Source organism: Talpa europaea, assembly GCF_964194135.1.
Source record: "Talpa europaea genome assembly, chromosome: 2".
In the NCBI taxonomy this organism is placed as follows: domain Eukaryota; kingdom Metazoa; phylum Chordata; class Mammalia; order Eulipotyphla; family Talpidae; genus Talpa; species Talpa europaea.
Genome location: NC_140068.1, coordinates 6,722,916 through 6,749,042, shown reverse-complemented (window position 1 = coordinate 6,749,042; position 26,127 = coordinate 6,722,916). Strand labels below are relative to the sequence as shown.

Genomic DNA, 26,127 nt, shown 5'->3' with positions numbered 1-26,127 from the left:
AGACACTTGGGTACTGAAGTAGCTGAAATGCGAAAAAGGCAGCAGTCACAAAATGAAGGAACACCTGCTGTGTCTCAAGCACCTGGAAACCAGAGACCCAACAACACATGTTGCTTTTGTTGGTGCTGTTGCTGCAGCTGCTCCTGGTATGTCACTCTGTGGGGTACCACATCTGTGCTGGGTGGTAACTCAGGTGAACGTGCTTGCCAGTTCTTGGCATAATAGAAACTTCTCAGTGTGTCTTTTTGGTTTTTCTCCTTTGTAGATAGGAACTATTGGAGACGGTCATTGTTTTAATGCAAACATTTGCGCAAGTAAAATAGAGTATTTCCTCAGGATCTACATTTAAATACATAGTAAGAAATATTGAAAAATTACTTTATATTGTGTTTTTCGCCATCCATGCTTCTTAAAGGTTGGGTGGAAATGAGACTATGGTTATCTATGTAGTTAGCAATAAACAGTCTTCTACTATGTTCCAAAAGGTGCAAACACACTAAGATAATGTCTAGTAGTAGTCTAGGTAGCCAAATGCAGTGTTTCAGCTGGGGTGATGAGCCAGAAAACTGTGGGTCAAGCAGGAACCCAAGGCACAGGTTCCTGCCAACAGGCAGAGGAAGAAGAGTCGCAGAGGCACATCCTCTGACATGAAAGACCAGGACCTTTGCTGGGGGTGAAAACCAAGTCAGTTAGTGAAAAACTGAAATAATGCATCCTGCTTTCCACTGAAATATTTATAGGCTGGGACATCATGTAACGTCTTAATCTCTGTTTTTGTTTATTTGTTTCCTCGTTGGCAAAATAAGGAAGATTCAGACAACCTGATTCCCAAGGCCCTATCCTGTGCTAAATGCCCAGGCTCCAGCTACCTCAGAAAACCTACTCCAGTTCTCAAGTCTCAGAATCCCTTCAAATAAGAAAATCAATAAGACCCAGAATCCCTGAGAATTACGCAGGGGAGGTTGCTCAGAGGGTTACCAGACTTTATGGAGCCATAAGTGTGGAGATCCTGTAAGAGCCAGTGCACGAGTAGACTTTCTGGGTTAGCAATGGTCTTCTCTATCTCTCCTGGTATTTCCTTTTAAAGAAAGGCCCAAATGCTTGCCGCTTGCCATGTCCTTCTACACGGTTTCCCACTGAGGGGTGGCATGGTGATCTAGTGATCCAGAATACAAGATGAAAAGTAGCCGTGGCGTGGAACAAGCTCTAACCCACTCTGCAAAACCTCATTACCAGAAAACCAAAAGTTATTCTAGCAGTGTGGAAGGTTTAACGTAGTTTTATAAATATCGAAATTGTTTTCCAAATGATTCTTTGTTAGCAAAGCCATACCATTCCTTTTCTTTCATTCTTAAGCTTTAACTATTTCAGATGGAGGAAGTAGAGTGCCAGAAAAGGGATATTGTTCAGCATAACTGTGTACCTTTTTTTTCTATGTCACTCTTAATGAGATTACCTAGCTGGACCTCCTTGGTGGTACAGGGTTTAAAGTCTCAGTGCTACCAAACTATCAAGCCACTGCGGCATGAGTTCCAACCCCCTCCAGGGAGCTGACCCACATGGCACAGCAGGCCTCTCCTGTCTTGCCCTCTGCTCCCCTCAGCAGTGTGTTTCAGTCAGTCTGCCTGTTCTGCTCACCATTCTGTCTCTGGGGAATGTTCTCACCCTCCACACCTCGGGCCTACACTCCAGTTCTTGTATGCATAAATAAATAAAAATAAAACTTTAAGGAAAAAAAAAAGAAGGAATGAAGTTCAAATGTATAAATGCATTAAAAATTCAAAAAAGAAAGATTATGTAGCTCTGGTCCTAGTCCATGAAATGTAACATAATATAGCATTGGGACTTAGGATGGTGGTTCTGAAGTCACACCACCTGGATTCGAGTCTGGTCCACACACTGTCTGCATGAGTGACCCTCAACAAGTTACTGAATGTCTCTAGTCCTTCAATTCCTCATCTGTCAGATAACAATAAGAATTCCTGGCTCATAAGGTTATTGTAAAATGTACATGAAATAAAACACAGAATGAGAACAACACCCAGCTATAGTAAGCATTTAGTAAGAGCTAGTTTACTGGCCTATGGAACACCTCATACTGGAAAAATAAAATCTCTTTAAAGAGAAGCTGGTTTGAAATAATATTTTTTAAAAAATCAGTTTGTCAAAGTGAAATTATCTGGTAAAGAAAAGTTACCATAACTTCCAAAGACAAATCTCAAATACATTGCTACTTAGTATTGAGGACTATACTTCTTTTTCTCATTTGCACCATGCCATAGTCCTTTTTCTCATTTGCACTATGCCATATTCCAGTAATCAGTATATGATTTAATGATATTTATCCACCTCTCCAAACTTATTTCTGAATTACTGCAGGATTAAAACACCAAAACAGAGTGCTAAAGTTTTGTTACAGTATGTTTGTTTGCTGTCAAATATTTAGTGAGACTTTCTTTTTATTTGTCCTGTAGATATTAATAAGACATGCCTCTGTGGATTCTTCAAGTCCCCATTAAATAACAAAACATTCAACTTATGTTCTTGAGATGGGATTGTCAGAGAAGACAAACTAAGGTTCATTAACTCTCTGCACCTCTAGGGGGTGCATATTTGGGCTCTAAACACGTGGCACATTGGATGAGCGCGCTGTTTGCTCAACTAGGATATCCTTGTCAGGTACTGTGTTTGTTAACAGTGAGTCATGAATGGTTGAGTGTAGGCCATAAAATGCTCAGCCTATACATTTACAAGTCATCTGTACATAATAAAGGGTAGGTAATTACTATTGCAAGCAACTTGATAAAAGTTAAATTGTCTTAAATTATGGATTTTAATTGCGATTACATCATCTTACTGCAAATGAAAATGTCCTTTACACGTGCAGCTTTAAAATATCACCTTTTTTGTATTTTGAGTTTAGGAAGAAAAATTCTAGAGGCTGATTAGAGTGGGAAAAAAAAAGAAAAAAAGAAATTGTCTCCAAATTTCCTAGGATAGGTCAAAGGACCAGAACAAAAAGAAACATTAAAAAAAAGTAATTTGGGGACCAAATAACAAGTTGAGATTAAAATATAAAGTCACTATAATTGTGAATAGGAACATTGTCATATGGTTGATTTTACCTGCAGAATAGCATAACAATTTCCTCTTCTATTGTGTGATAGAACATTATGCCTCTATATCCTAACAGTAGCCTCAGTGGGTGTTGGGAATCTGTAGCAGTCATCCTCAAGAAGATGACTCTGGGGCCTCCCCGGTGGTGCAGTGGTTGAGCGCTGGGTTGCGAAGCTGCCCACAGCCTCTGCAGCACCGGTTCGATCCCCGGCTGCTCCCCGGCCACCGGAGGAGGGTCCCACATGGCGCGCAGACCTCTCCTGCCGCCCGCTGCTCCCCTCAGCAGTGTACTTCAGTCCTTCTGCCTGCTCTGCTCCCCGCTCTGGCTCTGGTGAATTCTCTCACCCTCCCGCGCTTCTGACTGTACCCAGTGCTTGTATAAATAAATAAATAAATCTTAAAAAAAAAAAAATCCAAATATCTCTTGCATTTGGCAAAATCAGTAAAAAAAAAAAAATAAAAAAAGAAGATGACTCTGATAATTGGGACTTTCTTTAAGATTTTAAGTGTGGTGGGGAGATCCAGAAGTTCATGGTTAGTCCAGAAGATAAACTTGTGAATTGGATATTAAGGAATCCCTAATTTATGATTCTAAGGGAGGTTCCTTTAGGTCTACATGCCCCTGAAGAATCTCATCTGCAGAAGTCTTGGGACTCTGGACCTTATTAGTTTTCTTATTTGGCATTGGTCACAGACTAAATTTAATAAATTAACTAGCCTTGTGAAAGATGAAGTCACCTCCTGTTTGTTCCCAGACCATGGGATAATCTCAGTACATGTTACGTGCTTCCTCAGCGTGCTTCGGGTTGCCCCTCCCCCCATTTTTAACAAGTGCCACAGCCTCTTTAATTCAAAACAGTGCAAAAATAATGTCCCATTTTAGCCTCTGATGCTGTCACACTTTAGCTCTCTGCCAATGGATATACTAAGATGGCTTCTTTAAAGCCAAAGGATATTTTGTGAAAGGAAAGCTAGAAATCCTTGTCCCCTGCATGATAAAACAAATCCCCCCCTCTGGAAATAAATCTGCTCACACTTCAAGGTGAATCATTTCCTCTGTGGTGCCAGCGCATAAATAGTCTCATCTGTACCTGTCTTCCTCGGATATCTGATCTGTCTAACAGGGAATCTATGTTATCTGCATAGAATTTCCAAAGTACTTATAACCAGATCGTCACAAATATCAGTTACAAAGAATTTTATAGTTTTGGAACTCTATGGCATAGGTAAATTCCTCAAGAGTTTCTATAACGTACATGAACTTCAGAGTCACACAAATATCTAGTCACACAAATGAACCTAGATTTCCCAGGCTATAAACACTACCAAAAAGTAGACATTAGAACCGTGGACCATTTGTATGTCATGCATTCACTGATTCACTCACTTGCAAGTTACTTAATGCCAGGTATTGCCTGGCACTTTTACATGTCTTTCATTTTCACTGGTGATTTCCCATCTCTCCATTGACAGGGCTATCAGTATTTGTTATCATTCCCCCAGATCGCCATCAAGAAAAGCTTAGCATTCACATTGCCTCTGCCTAGCCTTTGTTATAGATGGCCAGAATGCCAGCTTCTGGAAATGACCAGAACTAGAACTGGCTTGACCCTTTTCCGTTGACAGTATGCCACGGGTACTCTCTGTCATGGTGTAAGTACAGGTTTTTCTAAGTGTGCTGTGTTTATACCATCCATGGAAAGTGAATATGAAGAAAACAAAATAATAGAGGAAAATATTATGTCCAGTCTTGTTTAGGGGAGTGGGAAGAACAGGACAGCACTGGAGAAAGAATATCATTAATTCAGGCTGGAAGAAGGAAGCGCCAGCTTCGAAGGTGGGACGGCTCACAATCAATGCTGATTCCACCAGGAAGCTAGGGAGGGTCTTGCAGGTACCGGGGGGCAGGGAGGGCACCCCTGTGAGTGGCTCCCAGAGGTGGGGAGTAAGGAGCGAGGGAGGAGTCCATGGGAGGAGCCTGGTGAGGGACCACACAGCTGCCAGAGGATAGGCCAAGAGGGAACAGAAAGTTAGATGGCAGAAGCCTCAGAGGATGAGGGTGGGAGGAGCTGCCTCTGAGAGAAGGATCCCCTCAGAAGGCTGTGTGCCAATTGGGACCAGGCAGGGAGACGGACCAGGAAAAGCTGAGAATGCAGGAGAGTGTATTTGACATCGAGAGGGATTCCCTAGAAAACAAAGACTTGTCCTCTGGTGAAGAAGCCTTCCAGCCTAAGGGGACAGGAGGAAAGAGACTAGGTAGAGAAGTGGGGCGCTGCTTCCAAGGCTGGGGGTCTGCATGGAGATGTGAGTGGGCTCCACTGACCCCCGATAGCTCGCTGGCATCATTTCAGGGTTGGACCCAGGGAGGAGCTCTCAAATCTCAGCTGACTCATCATTAGTGGCAATGTGATGAGGGCCATCTGGGTCTGGAGTGGCCAGGAAGTGGCCGAGCTTCTGAGATGACCTTGGCACTGGGCCTGTGGTGTCCATGGCCTTGGCCACCCCTCCTTCTGCCCTGGACAAGCTGAGGGTCAGTTTGCCATCGTGATGCACGTACTGATTTTCGCATGATTTTCCCTCTGCTTTCCATGTATTTGTTATTTGGGTTAATACCTTAAGTAGAATTATATCATGTGTGTTTTATAATTAATTGACTTCATAAAAGTTCATATTGAACAATTGGCAGTGGGCATTTTCATAAACATAAACTAAAATTTCATGTTTTAAAATAGCCAAGAAGATATATTAGCTTATAATAATATTTAGTACACAGTAGATGTTTAAGATAAAGATATTGAGTAGATGAATGGCTTTGGATTTTCCAACTCTATTTTATGAAAGATGGAAATTTGTGTCACAAGACAAATTTCAAAAATTACAGGCACATGGTCCCAGTGTGGGCTCCCTGGTGTAGTTACACGGTCATGCACTCAGTCAGCTCCCTAATACTAAGTAGGTACTATTTTCTTTTATTCTCTTGTGTGCAGTGGTGGTGGTGGTGATGTTAGTAGTTAGGTTAATGGTAGTAGAGAGACAAGGATTCCAAGAGGGAGCACTCACATCTGTTTAGTTATAAAGTGAAGGGCAAAACAGCAGCCTGGAGAGGAAGACGGTGACAGATCATAAACCGTCCTTTGTGCCCTGTTAAGGAATTAGGACTTAACGCTCTTTTTGGATATGGGAAGTGATTGAAGATGTTATGTAAGGGGGAGACAAAGTCCATTTTATATTTTGAGCATATCCCCTTCGGGGCAGAGAAGAACAAAGTAAAAACAAAGAGAAAATTAGGAGACTTCTGAAATTACCAAGTTGAGAGATATCAGGAGACAGTAAAGGAAATGGGGAGATTATAGATGAAAGAACCTTGGGATGTGCTATAAGGATCGGTGATCCCTGGTGGTGCAAGGGTTAAGTGTCAGCACTATGAAGCTGTCCACAGCCATTGCAAAAGGAGTTCGATCCCCATCCAGGGAGCTACCCACATGGCGCAGCAGACCTTTCCTGTCTCACCTGCTGCTCCCCTCAGCAGTGTACTTTGGTCAGTCTGCCTGTTCTGTTCCCCACTCTGTCTTTGGTGATTCCTCTCATCCCCCTACACCTCTGGCCTGTACCCCGATTCTTGTGTGCATGAATAAATAAATATTTAAAAAAAGGGGGGGGGGTTGGAGGTAGATAAGACAGAGGCCACTTGTTGAGTGGCTGGGTGGGTGGGACCCCACCAAGGGAGAGAACACTGACCTGGAGCTGGTTGAGGGCAGGGAAAGATGACGAAGTGGACTTGCTCAGACTGAGGTGCCCTGGATTTGGCTGTTAAGTCTACAGATAAGAATCTGGATCAGTGTACAAAGCAGTGAGCTAAAGACTAAAACCTCAGCAAGTCCAACATTGAAAGAGAGTCAGCAGAAAGGCTGCAAACCCCAAGAAGCGACTGTCTAGAAGTGACGTATGCCCAGGGCTGGCACCAGGGCCAGGAGGGTTGTGAGTTGCACACGGAAGGGAATGGTCCGTATTGCACACACACACCAGAGAGTCCAGTGTGATAAGAATCATAAAACCTCCTTGTTACTTGCTGGAGGCTGTCAGGGAACTCTGAAAATGGACTTGTTAAGGTGCACAGGAGGAAGAATCTAGAAAGAAGCTGCTGTGGGAGAAATGAGTGAGCCCCTCTTCAAAGGTTCTGAGACACCCTGACCTTTCAGGATGAAGGTTCAATTTGAGGGGCGTTGGAGGTCCCTTCTTGATTTAATTAGAGCAAATTTTTCCATTTCTAAAACAAGATGAAATTCAATCCTGTCAAATCCAGGCCAGTATATTAGCTAACTGGACAGTATATAAGGACCTCCCCCAGTCTCTCTGAAATAATGCCCATACAAAAAAAAAAATTGAGGTTATGACATTTTTGTTACCCTACCCTATCTGTAAAATGTCCTGGTTTTACTACGTCTGATTGAAATAGTTATTGTCCATCTGATTAAAGTGCTGTGTTATTCCTTTGGGCCTGCCTTACTTCCTCTCGTGGTCTAGGCATGGTAAGCCTCTTAAAACCTGCCTGCTGCTCTGGGACATCATTCCAGAATGACTTGTTATTTCTTTGTCAGCTAAGACAATAAAATCTACTTCTTGTGGATATGAAGTTGAATGGATCCTAATACTACTTAGCTGGGCCTAATAAATATAGTTATTCCCCGGGATCTAGGATCTTTGTTTCAGGTACCAATATCCCATGTGTGAATGCACTTCTTTCTCACACATAGGAGAACTGGTTCCTAAGTAGAAAGCAAGCTTCTGCCATGAGCACTTTCATACAAAGAAACGTAGATTTTTAATAAGTACAGAACCAGTTTAATCATCAGTTCCATAAGTAATGCTGGAATAAAACTCCAGATGTTTCATGCTAAATAGAGGTCATGTTGCTCTATAAAAAGACTACACACCAATTCCTTACAACATGGCCTTCCGTAAACATGATGGGTTCCAGCTTCCTGACATAGCTGTGAAATCTTTGACAAATGACTTAACCTTTCTGAACTTCAGTTTCCTTGTCTATAACACGTGATTAATAGCAGTTTTAAATCAGTTAGTTTAGGATTCAGTACATTCTCAGAGCCCCCTGAATAACCTTGGATTGATCGTTATTATTTCCTAGCAAATCTTAGGCTGAAAGGCATCTACCACATTTTATTAGGATTTGCTTACTGTCTGCTTTCCAGTGGTCTCTTTGCAGGCTGTCAGTGAATGCAGCAGAGCCCATTGCTGTACACCCCTGCCCTCTCTGCCGACCCTCTCCTTAACCAGCACAGGTAGAACTCAGCACCACCTGGAGCACCACCCACCGCAGGATTCTCGGGGCAGGTTTAATGTCTTCTAGGGATACATTTTCCTGCAGAATGACTCTCTTCATTCCTGTTGTTCTCCAGGACTCCCCCTGCCCCGTCCTGTACATATCCATAAACACAGTAAATGGAAAATACCAGGGAAGGATTGAGCTGGTGGTTGGATTAGTGACCTTCCTGCTGTCCAGGTGTATTTCTGAGCATCACCTTCTAGAGTTCTACTTGATTCGTTCTGGATTTATGTGGTGACACAAGTTAACTAAAACTAGAGGCTAGTGCTCCAACATAGCAGGTGCATTTTAAGAATTGGATGATTAATAATAGTATCTACTGGCTCAATAGAAGTCCATTTGACCTTTTCAAGGTATTTGCTTTCCCACAAAAGCATCCACTAACTTAATTATGACTTACAGAGGAAATTATAGTGGGTGAAGGAAGAGCTTAAAATAGAATTTCAGTCAACCTGAAAGTAGAAGATTCTGCAGAACTGAAGTAGAAGATTCTGATGATTAGCATGTATTATAGGTAAAATATATCTAAGTACTCAGTCCTACAATTCTCAAAATTTTAAGGGGAAAAAAAGAAACTCTACACCAAATAAGCAGCTTTGGTGATTTAACTAGCATAAGTTTACATAGTCCACCACGATTGTAACCATGTAATGACTTGTTAAATGCAGTTGATATTTGAAATCAATAGTGTGAATGAACCTAAAATGCATGGCTTGCGGTTTGAAATAACATTTCATGCAAATATAGAAAAATTTTTGGAAATCCCTCTTTTCAAGCACAGAGAAATGGGTGACAGAGAGAGCACAGGAACAAATGAAAAGATTTGTCTTCCTTTTCCACACTCAAAAGAAGAAATTAACTTTTACATGCAACCCCAAAATGGAATTGAAATAGTTTGCAAATCCACACTCACAATGGCTCTTTTAAAGCATTTTGAATAAAAACTGTTTCCTGCCTGTTGGAAGTTAAAAACCATTTCTAATTGATTTTTCTAAGAATGTATGACCTAAGTTTCATATTATCCCAGCAAGAGACATTGGAGCTCAATACAACTTATTATTAGAAAGGATAATTACAATGTTAATAGGATTATGCCTGCCTTTTTAAAAAAGACTAATTCCTAAATCAAATGTTTGGGGCTGGGGAGTAACTAGAACTAAATTTCTAAATACCAAAAAGAAAAAAAGGTGCAATTATGGGCACCTTCCAAGATTAAATTTATCCCCTTTGAGTTTGATTATTTCACTCAGAAAAAAAAAAATGAATGATTCTTTTCAAATTCCTTAGAAAGATGTAATTATTAAAACTCCACACATATAATAATAGCTTTTTTTCCAAATAAGGATAATTATTACCAGAAACTTTTTCAGTTTCCTTTTTTTCTGGTTAGATGAAAACATGGTGCTTATAAAGGCAACACAGCCATCTAGTGGGCAGATTGTTAATAACCGATTGTTTCACTTTGGAGAGGATTAAGTTTATGAAATAAAAACCTAAGCCAAAGAGATGCTTGTGTTAAAACATGGGCATGATTCTAGAAGGAGGGGGAGGATTTTAGAGGATTTTTTTTAGGACAAGTGTTGCATAACATTTCCAGACACAACTTTCTAACCAGCTTTCCCATCCCCACACCCCCCATTCAGAACCAAGTTGCATCACCAAACATACCAATGAAAGTGATGAAGGTCAAGTCCCAGGTTTGAGCCATAATGAGCTTTGTATGTTTTCAGTTATGGATGTTACGTGGCTACTGCCCCGCCGCTGGCACCTTGTTTTCCTTTGCTGTCTTTTTTTTTTTTTTTTGAAGATTTATTTATTTATACAAGAGCTGGGGCACAGGCCAGAGGTGCAGGGGGTGAGAGGATTCACCAGAGTCAGAGTGGGGAACAGAACAGGCAGATTGACTGAAATACACTGCTGAGGGGAGCAGCGGGCGAGACAGGAGAGGTCTGCTGTGCCATGTGGGTTTCTCTCGGGCAGGCCTGGGGATCGAACTCGTGCTGCAGAGCTGTGGATTGCTTCATAGGTTGTGTCTTACCCCCTTGCACCACCAGGGAGGCCCTTTGCTGTCTTCTAAGCAACGTCTTGGTACTGTCCTCCTTTTCTTGTTCCTTTCTCCCCAAAGTTCTCTTCCTGACGGAGCCAGTCCCCGGGGGCCCTTGTGCAGGAGCAGCACGTGATCTGCAGACATGAGTGGTCTCACTTCTTCTCGCCCCCTGTCAGGCTTTCTGGCCCCATCCTCTGTAACGGCTTTCTCAGTAATCTCAAGTTCCAGGGCACCGAGAGGTGACCTCTCTCCAGTATCTGTTGTATCTTCAGTCCTCTGGGCAAGAGCTCCTGGAGAGTCATAGCAGGGGAATAAGGCCCATAGAGGGGGTGTTTGTCCTCCATAAACTGGCTTGCAAAAGGTTTCTACTCTTTCCAGTCATTTGCGAGCGATTGATTTTTTGTAAATATCTGAAAAGGTAAAATGCTACAGTTAATTACTTTATATAAAGAGAAGCGTCATTGCACAGTGAAAATAAGCATGGGGTGAGCGGCCTGGAGACGTGAGTCCTGATGCCAGCCCTGCTGGGTTAGTTGTGGGCATCGTGTCATGTCCCCCTCGGTGCTTGTCTCCTCTGCCGGAAACTGGGAATAATCAGTAACACCCCTGCTTACCTTCCAGGGCTGTTGTGAAGAAGAAATAGCAAGGGAGTGTAGGAGGGAGTGTTTCATAGTCATTGCAAAGTTCACGTCTTTAATTGAAATAAAAAGGTTGAAATAAAAAGTCCTTTGGTAAACGTGGGGTCACCATTTTAAAAGGCAACCCGTTTGCTTAATGAAGCATTTCTTGGGCCAGAAGGTTCTAGTCTCGCTCTGCAGTCCTGTGTGGTAGGTCGCTACCATTCTCCCCGCCGTGACCTGGGAAGATAAAGCGTGGAAAGCCAAGGTCGTCTTATAGGAGGTGAATTCTAGCCTGGCTCCACCTCCCTGTTTCTTGGCCCGTTGTCTGACTTACACCTCTCCGCCTCGTATCGTGTGCTGACCACATCCAGAAACACCCGATCTGGCCCCTTTGTTCTGCGAGTGTATCAGGCCTTTTTACAGCTCCCAACCTCTACACTTGATAGTTTTCATCCTTGGCGTGGAATTCCCTTTGTCCACGTCTCCATCTGGCCAACACATGCTCATTTGCTGAAAACAGCTCAATCATTACCTCCTCCATGAAGCCTCCCTCAGTCCCCTCAAGCAGAAGCGTAGATGCCGTCACCGTATCTAAGAACCACTGGGTTTCGGCTCTCGCCACGCTCCATGCTGCTGCTGCCTTTCAGAGCATCTGTCTTACTCATCTTGAATTTCCAACCCAGGCAACATTGCTTAAAGCAGGTGTCTCGTACCTATTTGTAAATTGTTGACTTCTGAATAGAGCTATAATATTTTCCCGTGATATATTGACAAAGGAAAAAGAAACATTTCAAGAATAACCTACCAATTCTTTTCAAAACCTGAGGGAAGTTGATTCCATCTTTGCCATGGGGAATTGGAGGTAGAAGCTGTTAAATAAAAAGGAAAAACTGATAATATTAAAATATTGCATGGTGTCTGCCTTTGCCAGTGATAGTGGGGCTCTCCGGGCCCTTGATGTCACCACGGTCCCTTGTGCTCTTCCTTCTCCTGTTTTGACTCCCCCCTCCTCGCCTGCTGAGTGCCTCAGCTCTATGGTCAGCCTGCAAGTTTTGTCTCTTTCCTGATCCTTTGTTTGGTTGCCCCATATTCCTCATATAAGTAAAATCACCTGATAGTCATTTTCCTTCTGACTTATTTCACTGGGCATCATCCCTTCCAGCTCCGTCCATGTTGCTGCAGTAGCGTTGCTGCATGACTGCTGCATGATTGCGGAGTAGCGTTCCGTTGTGTGTATGTACCAGGTCTCCTTGACTCAGTCATCTGTTTTGGGACATTTCGGTTGTTTCCATGACTTAGCTGCTGTTAGTCCAGTCGGCCTCGGTTACTGGCTTCCGTAAAGTGCTTAAGCTTTGATTGAGACTGCCACGGTGAGCACTGCAGTCACTTCCTGCTCTCCTTGTGACTTTAGTTGTTTAAAAGGTAGAAATGTTAGTTAAAAATGATACAGACAGGGGGCCTCCCCGGTGGCGCAGCGGTTGAGCGCTGGGTTGCAAAGCTGCCCGCGGCCTCTGCGACGCAGGTTCCATCCCCGGCTGCTCCCCGGCCACCAGAGGAGGGTCCCACCTCTGGTGAATTCTCTCACCCTCCCGCGCTTCTGACTGTACCCAGTGCATGCATAAACAAACAAACAAATAAATAAATAAATAAAACATGCCTCTATTTAAAAAAAAAAAAAAAATGATACAGACAGGGCCTCCCCTGGTGGCGCAGTGATTGAGCGCTGGGCTGTGAAGCTGCCCACAGCCTCTGCAGCACCGGTTCGATCCCCGGCTGCTCCCCAGCCACCAGAGAAGGGTCCCACATGGCGCGCAGACCTCTCCTGCCGCCCGCTGCTCCCCTCAGCAGTGTACTTCGGTTCTTTTGCCTGCTCTGCTCCCCGCTCTGGGTCTGGTGAATTTTCTCACCCTCCCGTGCTTCTGACTGTACCCAGTGCTTGTATAAATAAATAAATAAATAAATCTTTAAAAAAAAAAATGATACAGGCATCCTAAAAGTGAAAATAGTGTGTCTCCACAGAATCCCGTCTACTGTTAAGTTTGGTGTTTTCCTTTCTACTTTCCTCAAGCACAGATGATATCCATGTGTTCATCTAGTGCAACTATTTCCTTTAATTGGTTTCTTTAAAAAAAAGAAAGAAAGAAAGAAAGAAAGAAAGAAAGAAGGGCCTCCCCTGGTGGCGCAGGCAGTTGTGCAACGTGCTGTGAAGCTGTCCGCAGCCTCTGCAGCACTGGTTCCATCCCGGCCGGCGAGGGTCCCACATGGTGCGGCAGACCTCTCCTGTCTCCCCGTTGCTCCCCTCAGCAGTGTATTTTGTCAGTCTGCCTGTTCTGCTCCCCACTCTCTCTCTGGTGAGTCCTCTCACCCTCCTGCGCATCTGGCCTGTACCCCGGTTCTTGTATGCATGAATGAATAAATCTAAGGAAAAAAAAGAAAGAAAAAGAAACACACTATGTTACGTAGAGCAAGACCAAGTGAGATTAGGAGCAGATTATAGTTTTTTCCAAGACTTAGGTGGCAAACAGTCTAGTACCAGCTATTTTCTCCGTTTCTCTTCATCTTAAAATGGCATTATCTGTGGCTCTGGGTGAGTGAAACTGTGAAAGCACTTTCTTTAAGACCAGTACTAAAGGACGGTTGCTTACAAGGACACTTGTCAGTAGCTAAAGTTCGTTTTCTTTCTACAGGGCTATGTTGGGTGCAATATTAGATCCAGAAATGGAGCAGACAGGGAACAGTTAAGCATTTATTGCATGTCTATTACAAGTAGTTTTAGTACAAATGTGTGTCCATATTTTACCATCTGTAGACATGAAAGCTATAAACACAACCAAATATTTCATAATGATCACTCTAATATGGTGGCATTTGGGATGTTTGTAGATATCACAGAAACAGACAGAAGAGCCAGAATTCATGTTCAAAAACTTGTGAATCATGCGTGTTGATTCCAGATTGGTTTCTCTATGGCAAAGAGACAATGGAGAACAATTTTTTTTCAAAGAAGTTGCATAATATGAGGTATATTTGCATTTTTACAGCACACTTTGTAGTACAATGTATGGAAACATAGCAGAGAAAGCTTCACAAGGAGTTAATTATTTAATCAGGGAGAGCTCTTTTTATAGTACATGATACATGCATACATGTAAGCTCAGTAAGGCTTGATAGAATAAGTATCAATTTCCTATTTAAATAAGATCTTTCTAGAATTTAGAGAAATTTGAATATTGTATGCATTTGGCATGATTCATTCCTCCCAGGAAATTTCATGGAATCTTGTCAGTGATATATCCCTGCCTCCTCCCACCCACTTTTCCATAACTACTAGCGATAAAGTGGATTCCAGAGATACACTCTTACCTAGAGCTGCTTTGAGCAGTTAATGAATCTCCTCTAAAACACGTATCTGATCTAAACATACAGCAACAAGAAGGACCGAGGTTTCCTAAAGCTGCATGCACATTCACAGAACCCACACGCAGAGACCTGAAAACGTGCTGCTCTCTCTGAACCCCGCCTTGCTGTCTGCTCCAGGTCTACACCTCATACAAGGTTTTGACTGCTCAGACCTGGAACTCCTACCTCCCTGCAGTCAGTTTGCTGGTGTCTCTGTAACAATTGGTTATAGTATCTGCCCCCCTGGATTTTTCAGGCCACACCACTTTTGTGAGCGATTTACTCTTTTTTCTCCGTGTTTACCCACCAATCTGTCCTGTCACCCTCCCTAGAACTTGGTGAAGAATTTAGATTATTTCACTATTTTTTTTTAATTGAAGTGTTCTTTTTCTGATAAAAATCCTTTCCAACTCCTCTCTTTCCTGCAGGTAGTCCACCTCCTCAACTAAATTCCCCTGAATAGTCTCACTTTCGCTGTAGATTGATCCCTCTTCTCCCCTTTGTGACAGTCCCTCCATCCTTACCTCGCTCCAGAGAATGAGTGAATTAAAGAGACATGTCTCAGCTGCCTTACCCACCCTCCAGAGTAAGCACAACTACTCGTTGGAGCCCCTCCACTAAGCCCTTTCTTTCCATCACAGCCATATCTAGCAACCGACCTCTGTAGCCACGTAGTAAGCAGTGTATTTCCTCAGCACCTGTCAGAGAACATGTTCCCCGGAGGAGCTCAGTAGAGATAACAAGGTCATTCGGCTGAGCTGGATTCATTTCCAGTCGTACCACATATTTGGCATCTGACTTGGGGCCAACCTGATCTGTACCGCACTTTGCTCATCTATAAAATGTGGGTAATAAAATGAAAGGTAAGAGAAAGGTGCTGGCACATAACAAGGACACATGGACTCTTGTTGAATAAATGAAGGAACAAATAAAAGAGCCATTACTTTGTTCTCTGACAGGATCGTGTGAAACTCCTCAGCTTCTAGACCCAGGGGTCAGTTTGCTCATAAGGTAGCTTGACTTCTCCAAGGCCATGGTGTGATCCTCCCCACACTGCTTCTTAGTTCCTGCCAGGGCCCCGTGTCCTTCCTGGACTACACCTGCAGTCTTGGGAGCTTCCCCGTGAGGTTCTGCAGCATCACGGTTCGCAGGTCTGGGCAATTCTTCTTCTTGTTCTGAGCTACTAGCAGCCCATGGGATTATCCTAGCTCTTGTAATCCTGTAGATTGCTCAAATGTATGTCCCAGAGTCAAAAACGCCTCCCACCGAATGCCCTCCTATCCAAAGCTCCCGAGTAAGTGGAGACATTGAGGTCGACGAACTGGAGTGAACAGACATGCGTGCAGTATTTTGAACTTGAGTGCATTGGGGGATGATGGTGTTGGTGACAGGGAATCCTGGTCTGCAGGGAAGGCTCGTGTGAATAGCAAATTCTGCTTTAGACTTGGATACGTTTTTATCTTCTCAGGCTATCAATGGGAGGAGATAAACAAGAAATCATGCCTAGGACTAGGCAAAAGTCAGATTGCCATGCTCTTAAGGGTGACAATGATTTATATCAAATGTTAAAGAATATCATTATAAATCTCAGAGATTCTAAGTAATTCACATTACGTAAGAATGAAATCAGGATGGTGGCCATTTTTGAGATTTTGACTTCCTCTAACATTGTATTAAATATTCTCTCTCCCTTAGTTGGCTTGAGCTTATCCGTGACTTAAAGATGAGATTGCTCCTTCTGTACTTTAAATGTCCTCACATAGCTGAGAAAACAATTCTGTAAAATGTGTCTTGAAATATTGTTTCTTTAAGTAATTGGTTTTCCCTAGACAAAATAAAGCGTTGTGCTACATTACAGCCTCACTGTTAGGAACGAAGAAAGTGGGGAAAGTGCAGGAAGACCCGCACACACCACAAAGTTGGAGAGCGTCCAGGTCCTAGAAGAGTGGTGAGTGTGACTCGGTGTCGCTGTGTCTCGTGTTTGTGTATTGTTTACATCTGGCGGGGCTTAAGTCTTATCTCTTGCTTCCTGGCAAGCCTCAAAACGGTCTTGTGAAATGAATGTCCACTCAATCTGGGAGATCTTATTTTCCGAAGGCAATTGGTCTTAGTGATTTTTCTATTAACTATGTTAAGCTATCAGCTTAGTGGTTGCCTGACTTTATCCTTCTCTTTTAAAACCTAATGCCCTTCAACTTGCCCTAATTTCATACTTCCTTTTCTGGATTTTTTTTTTAAAGTTTTATTTATAGGGGATGAATCTAAAATCTACTTTCTTTGCTTATCTCCCAAAGAAGTGAAGGAGAGAAGCTGAGAGGTTCTGACAGTTAAATTGATCCTGGTCATAGCTGCCCAGGTATTGGTCTGTTTAATAACTTTCCAACTTAAAATTCATTTGGTCAAAGCTTTTTTTTCTTCCATGTTTGACTAAGTACTTGAAATAGATTTGTAACTAGTTCAAAATGTCTGACCATCTTCATTCATCCACAAAATTTTAAAGATGGAAAAACTACTGCCCACATATTGCTCTGTTTAACACCAAAAATGTTACGGAATTACCTAAATCAGTCAAAAATGGCACCAATCCCACCTCCATCAGAACAGACTCTAACTAAATATTTCTTCCAAAGCATGAAGTTGAAGTGATAACAATTACAGAATAAAATACATGTAGATGATGTATATAATTATAGGCGCTTTCTTTTTCTGTTTGTGGGGAGGTTTTAATATGTATGCTTCATAGTAGTTTTTCCATCTTTAAAATTTTGTGGATGAATGAAGATGGTCAGACATTTTGAACTAGTTACAAATGTATTTAAAGTAGTTAGTCAAAAATGGAAGAAAAAATAAAGCATAGGTACGTCTTTCACCAAATGGATTTTAGGTTGGAAAGTTATTAAACAGACCAGTACCTGGGCAGCTATGACCAGGATCAATTTAACATAAGAACCTCCCAGCTTCACGCCTCCACTTCTTTGGGAGATAAGCAAAGAAAGTAGTAATGTATTTCCTGTAGGAAAACCTGGAAATAGATGTTTTTGTAATCCTTAGTGTCACTCTAAAGGCCCTGTACTTTTCAACTGTGATAGCTCCTTTCATGGATAACAATTCATTGATAGCACTTAATAGAAAAATCCTTGAAGTACCGGGGATTATGTGACAGGTGCACACAATGATTCTTATTTTAGATCCAATGACAAATGAAAAATTGGCTCCCAGAGATGAGAGGAGAACCTGTACCTTAGGGCTTGAAAATTAAAATCTACATCAGATGCAAACAAAAAGTCAGTTTGCCTCTAAGTTATTTACAGATCATTCCTATCACTTTATACCATATTATTAAGGTCCAAATGTTTCCCAGCTTCATCAGGAATTTATGGTGACCACACAGATAGTGCCCGTGGCCTTTGGTGTCTGAAAACGTGGCTCCCAAACACTCAGCTTTTGCATTGGGAACACCAAGACCTGGAAGTAGCCAACCTAGTCCTGCATTTATTTCTCAGATCAAGCCAGGCTAAGTGGCAGTGACCACTAGGTGGCAGTAACTGGACAGATTTTCAAGCTGCCCGACAGGTTAAAGTCACTTTGGCTAATTGCCCTATTCTGTCTCTGCAGCCAAAACCCCACTTCAGACGAAGTCTTGTCCTGGTCTCAAAATTTTGATAAGATGATGAAGGCCCCGGCAGGAAGAAATCTCTTCAGAGAATTCCTCCGAACAGAATACAGTGAAGAGAACCTCCTTTTCTGGCTCGCCTGTGAAGATTTAAAGAAAGAGCAGAACAAAAAAGTAATTGAAGAAAAGGCCAGGATGATTTATGAAGATTATATTTCTATACTGTCACCAAAAGAGGTAAACATCTGAAAAACACTGGTGCGGGCTTCCTAACACCACAGATGTACCTAAGGAAACTGTGGTCTCCGGGGGTAGTGCCTGGGGTGTGGCCAGGTGGAGAAAGGGCTTTTCTGGGTGGATAATTTGCACTCTATTTGGATTTTCCCTGAACACTTGTTAGAAAGTAGGTCCTCCCATCATGCTTTGACCGCTTAGCTCTGGCTGAATTGTGTAGTAGCTACTCGCTTCTTAAACTAACATTAAGCCTGGTAGACACAATTTGCCATGTCTTAGTGTGGAAAAGCATGGACTTTGGGACAGTGTTTCTCAAAGTGTGATCCCCAGACCACCTCTGTGAGAAAAACCTGGAACATTTGTTTGAAAAGCATATTCTTGAGGTCTATCCCGGACTTCTGAGCCTAAAATTTTGGAAATAGAGCCCAGGAAGCTGTACTTTTAACAAGCTTTCTAAATACATACAAACCTGAGAGCCTCTAGTATAGCGGCTCTAGGAAAACAGAAACCTGCCACATTTATTGATGCTTATGATCAAAGTTTTACAAAACTGAGGAATGGGCCTTTGTGACCCAGTAATATTCTTTGGTGAGAGAGAGGATAATGCCAATTATTTTACTTATTCTAGTCTTTCTGTAATGGAATATGCAAACTATTTTTTCCCATTCCCATGGTGAAAACTATGAATAAAGGACATTGCTAGCGACCAAATAATACTTTCCCATTAATTTTCTAAAAATCCATTGGATCCTCAGACATGGTCCAGTCACAAGGGTCAAAAACATCTGGTGCCCAGGTACCCAGGCCCCTGGAATGCTGGGTGACAGGTGGCCAGAGTTGTTGCAGTCCCTAGAATGCATTCGCCTCTCCACACCAACCTTTTGCCTTTTCTGTCTCTCCATTTATGTATCCTGACTGGTATTTTCTGCTCCCAGGGTTACCGCTACAATTTTCTCTTGTGTGCAGGCATTTATGGAATCCCCCAGAACTAGGTCACACTCATCATTGCTTCATCCCACACCTGATGTGGCCCCGACTTGCCTCATGCTCATTACCTTGAATCTATAAAAGGAAATAGAGTCTCCTTTATCCATCTCTGTGTTTGGAATTCTTTATCAGCTACTGCACTTCCCGTGAGGTATACCTAAGCACTTAAAAATTAGTTAGGTTACAAGTACCATTCGTGCTCTCCAGAATCCAGCAAATAGCAGCAAACTTGTACGTAAACACAAAAGATTATTTTATTTTTTCATCTCATACATTAACATAGAAAAAATATTCATAGAAGCAAAGTAGGAGAAGGTGTTTTTCTGTAACCTAAATATATTCATGATGCCACTTTGCATTTCTAACACCTTATAATTCTGCATCCTAAAAATACATTACTCAGGTTCCTGGTCTATCTAGAACCTCTGTATCTAAGCAATTCTCCTTGGATTTTATTAGCATATTAATTTCATTCTCTTTTTTTTTTTTCATTTCATTACATGGTATATATTCCAAAGGCTAAAAATATGCTCCTCCTGCCCATGATTACAGAATTTGGGGGCAGGTTATCTAGCCCATTTCTCTCCCTCAAATATATAACATGTAATATTTTAAGATGATGTCTAGATTATTAAGTCTCTTTCTTTGTAATATCTATGTGTCACCTTAAAATGGTTAAGTATTTTGCTTTAAAGTGTTATTAAAAAGATACTCTTCATCCTAACTACCTGTACTTCGTTTGTCTCACAGCCTCCATTTTCTAATTTTTATTTATTTTATGGGAAATCTGTCCCCATTGTCCTCATAGCTCCTGATTTTCAGATGTCATTGATTGATGGAGTTTTCTCCTTTATTTATCCTAATAGCCACATTTGAGTGGTTGTTCAGCCTTTAATCTCCTTACATTACTACAGAGAGACACATAAACACAGGTGAAAGTCAATTTTTTATCATTTTTCTACTTGTATGCTGACTTGTAAATAACTCTTGCAATAGAATCAAAATTATTACACTATATGAAGTTCAGCCAAATAATTACTCTCCTGTCAATAAATTACTAAGCAGCATAAAATGAATAAACCTAAAGCATGTATTTGAAATTATAAAGTATAATTATTATAAAGCTAGGTTTTTTTTATTTTTTTAATTTAAAGCTAGGTTTTAAGCCAACGTTTACATATATTTGCTTTTAAACCCTGTCAAGTGTCTTGACTCATTGATGCATAACAATACCACAGGCACTTTCTAGCTATCCCAGAGCCTTTCTAATATATAATCTCATTGATCTTTCTATTAAAAAAAACTTGCCAATTTCTAATCAGGCACAGTATTTTCGTAATTGTCTGGTGGTCCTGAATTATCACCATTTTCACATTTTATTTTCCAACTTTAGAAAGAGAGCATGTCACATGAAGAAGTCCTTATTGTACAGTTGTAAGAGCAATGAACTAAGATTTGGATGCATAGGAACCTAGTTGTGGCTGCTAAAACCTAATTGTATGATCTAGGATAAATTTTATCACCTCTCTGGGCCTCAGTGTTCAGTTGATTTGTTTACAAAAATAAAAATACAAAGGCGGAGGTGGGGGGCGGGGGGTGGTGTGGTTGCAGAGACAAGTAAACCAAATCCAGAATAGTCGTGTAAAGCTACCTCTTCACCCTCTCCCTAGTGGCCTAGCAGATCAGACTTGCTCCTCCTTCCTGCTACCCCACACTCTCCCTCAGAATCCCTCTCAACACAGCCCTCACTTCAACCAAATCAGAGTTGGGATTTATTTCCCCATTTGGCACCTAGAAAATCTAGCCCTTCTGCCTCTTAGTCTATCATGGCTCCTATTTAGAATATGAGCATTTCAATCATTTATAAAATAGTAGTGATTAAACAGCTAAAAATTGTCAAGATTTTATTCTTATCTAGAACCTCATTTTTCTTCACTAGATTTTCATTCTACCTTAATTCAATTGAGCTATCATATTCCTCTGTGTTAAATATAGGGGAAATCCACATTCTTAAAATTGTTTTTATATACCTAACATTTCCTTCATGAAGCCTGTGTGCTGATAATTACATTTCATTGTTTGCATAAGAGCATACTTTATGTATGTTTAAAAATTTGGGAAGTATCTTAGGAAATAGATATCTAAATATAGTGCATATGAGAATGAGATATACATGTGGATTTTGTGTGCATATATATGCCTCTGCAAGCAAAATTAAGTGAATTTATTTCAAGGACTTAAGTCAGATTCTCTAAATAGACTCGTTTGACTATATTTTCCTAGATGCACCTATTTGTGCATGCATATAAATATCCAAAAAAAAAAAACTGAGTGTTTCTCATGAGGTAAGCACTGCACTAGATGTTGGGAATATCATAGTAAACAAGGAAAATCTGGCCCATCCTTATCGAGCTTATACTTTAGGAAGACAAGCAAATCCTAACAAAAACAAGTAACTAAAATTGTGATGAGCTTTATGAGGGGGGTTAGATCAAATAGTATAATTTACAATAGAGGTACTCATGAAAGGTCACTCCGAGAAGGTCAAATTCAACTTGATACAAAGTCTGAAGACATTGAATTTGATCAAAAAGAGGTCATCATAATTATGATCGATGTTATTAGAATGATTATTTCTTTACATTAGCCTTAAGCATTGTCATTGACTAAATGGACTTACATAATTACAATATGAGTCTCGCAACAATCCTTTAGCCAAAGAAATGAGAAAGCCAAATGTGGCTAAAATTAAAAAGGTATCTCCTGTTGTGGGAAATCTCAGTAAGATTTTATAAAGGAGAAAGGAAAAAAAAATCATACTTTTACTTGGAAAACCTGTAAAATAAAGCAGCTTCAGTCAAAATTACTTTTAAAAAAATTAAATGGAAAATATAAAAATAAAACCAAAACATGAGGGGAAAAAAAACTAATCATATGTAAAAACTGGTTAAGGAATTGGCTTAAAGGAAGGTCTCTACAAGGGAAAAAGACTTCAAGTGAAAGTTCATCATTTTCAGTTTAATTCTCCAAAGATGTTCACAGAGTCGAAATTTCCGTTGCATCTTGATAGTTAGAACAGAAGAGCAAGGTCAAGACTTGTGTATGTCCTTTCAGCAACATTTACTTATCTTAACATTCTCCATTGGGTAGAACCTCTGGTACATTTAAGCTTATGTATAAGTTTTGTAATTCAGTTGGACTTAAATTTCCCCAAGACGCACTAGCAAGATTTATCTTCATTGACTCCACTTTCCCTCCAAATATGTTTGAGCCTTTAGCTCTCATTACATTGTCCCCACACTAGCTTGTGGAGTGGCCAGTGGGTATTTTTATGCTTGCATGCCACTCGCTTTTTCTTCCTCCCTGTCTCCAGCTTCCTGTGGCAATGAATTCACAAAGGCCTGTCACACCACCACTCATGCTTTTTTCAAAGTTTCATCGGTCACCTCTCGGCACTGCCAACCTATCCAGTATGGCTAATGCTGCCAGTTAGATGTTGCCAAATCCACCCTTGCTGTCTTGTGCCCTCACTGTCCCACTGCACTAGTTTTTTGTTTGTTTGTGTTACTCTGTTATTTTTGCATTATTCCACTCTTCCCCCTTGGAGGTGAGTCTTTGGGGACTGAGGAAGAAAAGGATTTGCATTGCCCAAGGAGAGCGTGCATCCTTTGCCCCTCAGCTTCCTCTTTCCTTAGGAAGAGTTCTTTCCAGGCACCCCTCAGATCCGCAGGCACCGTCCCCATAGGAGGTGGCCTAGAAGCCATCTAGCGGGCCTGACTGCTAGGGTGACTGTGGCTCAGCCCACGCTGGGATCCACCCCATTAACTTGTATTATAGATGTTCCACATTCAGAAGCACAAAGATGCCACAAGATGAAACTGTAGATTGTTACACCCATGGGGGTTATCCTTGTTTTTGACCTCTCTACACTTCTTATGCCTGACCGACAGCCTTTTCAAACAACCAGATGTTAAGGTAAATATTTTATATTTTAAATGGAAATAGCAAATGCATTTTTGTTACAGATGACTGAATGTTGAATGGTACTGCTTTCTTTACGATATTTCACTATTTTTAATTTGCAAGCAAAATTAAAAATTCAACAGCAAAGATTCAACACATTTAATAATTAAAGTTTTCTGTTAGAAGATAAATAACTGATATGATTCTACCCACTATAAGAAACTGTTGTACTACATTTAATTAAGCTATTTATTAAGAAGTGAATGACCTCTTCCTTTTTCTTTAGCACTAGTCTACATTTCCCTTCTCCATAGACATGAAAAGTTCTCAAATTTGAAAGCGCCCCCACCATTTATAAAAACAGTGGGGTATGCATGCATACTTAATTTTGATGTGCTTCACTTTTTGTGTTTCACTGATACTGCATTCTTTTACAAGACCCTCCGCTGGCAAAAAATGATGACTTGCCAAAGGCACAGATGATAGTTAACATTTTTAGCAATGAATTATTTTTCAGCTGAAGCGTGTACTTTTTTTTCTTAGACATCATGCTATGGACATACTTGATGAACAACAGTGTAGTGCAAACATAACTTTTATATGCACTGGGAAAGCTAAAAATTAACTTGACTTGCTTTATTAAAATACTCACTTTACTGCAGTGGTGTGAAAGCAGACCTGCAGGAGGTAATGCCATCTTTGGAGAGGCTTCCCTATCCTATAACACTACATGCAGAATAAGATCAAGCAGTTGAAACACCAAAGTCAGTGTTCTCCTGCGGAGTACAAGCATAAGTGATATTTTTAAATAAAAAGCTTTGGAAAATGTCTATATTTTTATTACATTGTACTTGATACTTGATGTTGTTTACAAACAGCAATAACACACTAAAGCCTCAATGACCCATTTCCAGAACCTCCTTTTTTTTTTTTTAACGAATTTCTGACAAAGAAGAATACTAGTTTAACCAAGATATGTTTGATTTTTTTTTCACCCCTATATACATAGTGGTCTAGTGACACCACAGAAATTTAAATCAAAGTCTCCTGACTGACCTTCCCCTAGCAGCCATCCCTGGGCAAATCAATCAACCCAATTCCAGAGTTGAGGAATCAGGGAACACCAGATAGAAAATAAGCAACTTTGGTCACTAGGACTGTTTCAGACCCTGGGTTTAGTCTAAGCAGTGGGTAGGAAAGCAACCAGAAGCCAGAATCAAAAAGGCTTTTGCAAAATGCTTATAATAACACATGTTGTTATAAATATCTAGTTATAAAATTTAGTTATAAAAATCAAAGGTTTGTGTAGACACAGGCTCATCAGGAGACAGAGAATTGGCCCACGGTGCCCTAGTCCTGTTTCAACAGTGAACACAAAGGATGCTCTTCCGCTCTTGGGATTTCTGACCTGTCATCTGGGGGCAGAGCCTCACTCTGTTCCCAAGCATGTCCTTATTCTTGTTTATCCCTAACTCCCCTTCCAACGTGTCCCACTAGTTTCAAAATACCACCATTTGATGAGGAAGAAAAATAACTGAATCACTTCTAAATAATACTGTTTTGATTACTGCAATGGGTATTCTGAATGTCTACTGACATTTTTCCTTGGAAAGGTTACACTGCAAGCAATTTCCTGCTTACTCTTTAGCACAGAGATCTTGGGATTAGTCCTCTATATGTAGGATATACATGGCTTCCTACGCTTTGCCAGGAAGAGGTAAGACAGGAGAATGTCTGCATTTTTGCTGTATAAGGCCTTTGCACATACCTGGTTTCCTACCATTGGTACTTTTGTTGGGATATGAAACGGTGAGGAATCAGTATTTAAGATACATATTATTTTTTGCCAGAGAATTACTCTCTGTCGCATTTTTTTCTTATTCATCAAGAGTCACCCCCAGCAGACATAGTGGGAAGAGATAAATTCATATTCTGGCTAGGGAGTTCTCCAGTAATTCAACAATGGATAGAAAATGACGAAAACTCCAGAGCAAACGTACAGAAAAGGTAAACCCAAGTAGGCCAAGATACCTGTGAATTTCGTGTATGGCTTAAATATCTAGCTGCTTTTTGTTTGTTTAAGTCAACTTGTGGAAAGAAAAGTGTGCAAGGTCATGTAGTCTTGGAAAAAAGATGACCTTAAGACTTCAGGTAGTCAATTTACTCTGCAATTTCTCTGAAATATCCCAAACTTACAGTTACTCAATTGAGATCTATTGAAAAAAATATATATTGTTTAATGTATCTGCTCTTATTTCTTTTTAGGTCAGTCTCGATTCTCGAGTTAGAGAGGTGATCAACAGAAATCTGTTGGATCCTAACCCTCACATGTATGAAGATGCCCAGCTTCAGATATATACTTTAATGCACAGAGATTCTTTTCCAAGGTTTTTGAACTCTCAAATTTATAAGTCATTTGTTGAAAGTACTGCCAGCTCTACTTCTGAATCTTAATTTTCATAAAAAAAAATTTCATTTTGGAGGGCTGGGATGGGAAATAAAAGTAGTTACATCACATCAGAAACTGAGTTCCTGGAGAACTACAGCTTAGCATTCCTCAGGCTACTGTGAAAAATATGACCACATGGTCTTTGTCTCCATTTTTATCAAGGTTATCCATGGTTAAGTTTGGAGAAAATACCACATCACATTATGAATTGCCAAATTAAGTTTGTTTCATTCAACAATCATCTACTTGCAAGCAAACTTGTATTTGTAGTTCTACAAACAGTCTCCTAGTGTATCTCCAGAGACTGCATGTGCAAAGTAAAACTGCTTTGTTTGCCACCTAGTTGTACTATTT

General features: G+C 40.9%; 1 protein-coding gene across 1 annotated transcript; it reads left to right on the top strand.

Annotated features, from left to right (window-relative positions):
- Positions 1-25,778, top strand: RGS17 (regulator of G protein signaling 17; the record flags this gene model as incomplete). Its single annotated transcript, XM_084228297.1, has 4 exons — positions 1-146; positions 16,386-16,475; positions 18,143-18,377; positions 25,590-25,778. The coding sequence occupies exons 1-4, from the start codon at positions 28-30 to the stop codon at positions 25,776-25,778; spliced, it is 633 nt and encodes a 210-aa protein (XP_084084423.1). The 5' UTR covers positions 1-27.
- Positions 25,779-26,127: the final 349 nt, after the last annotated feature.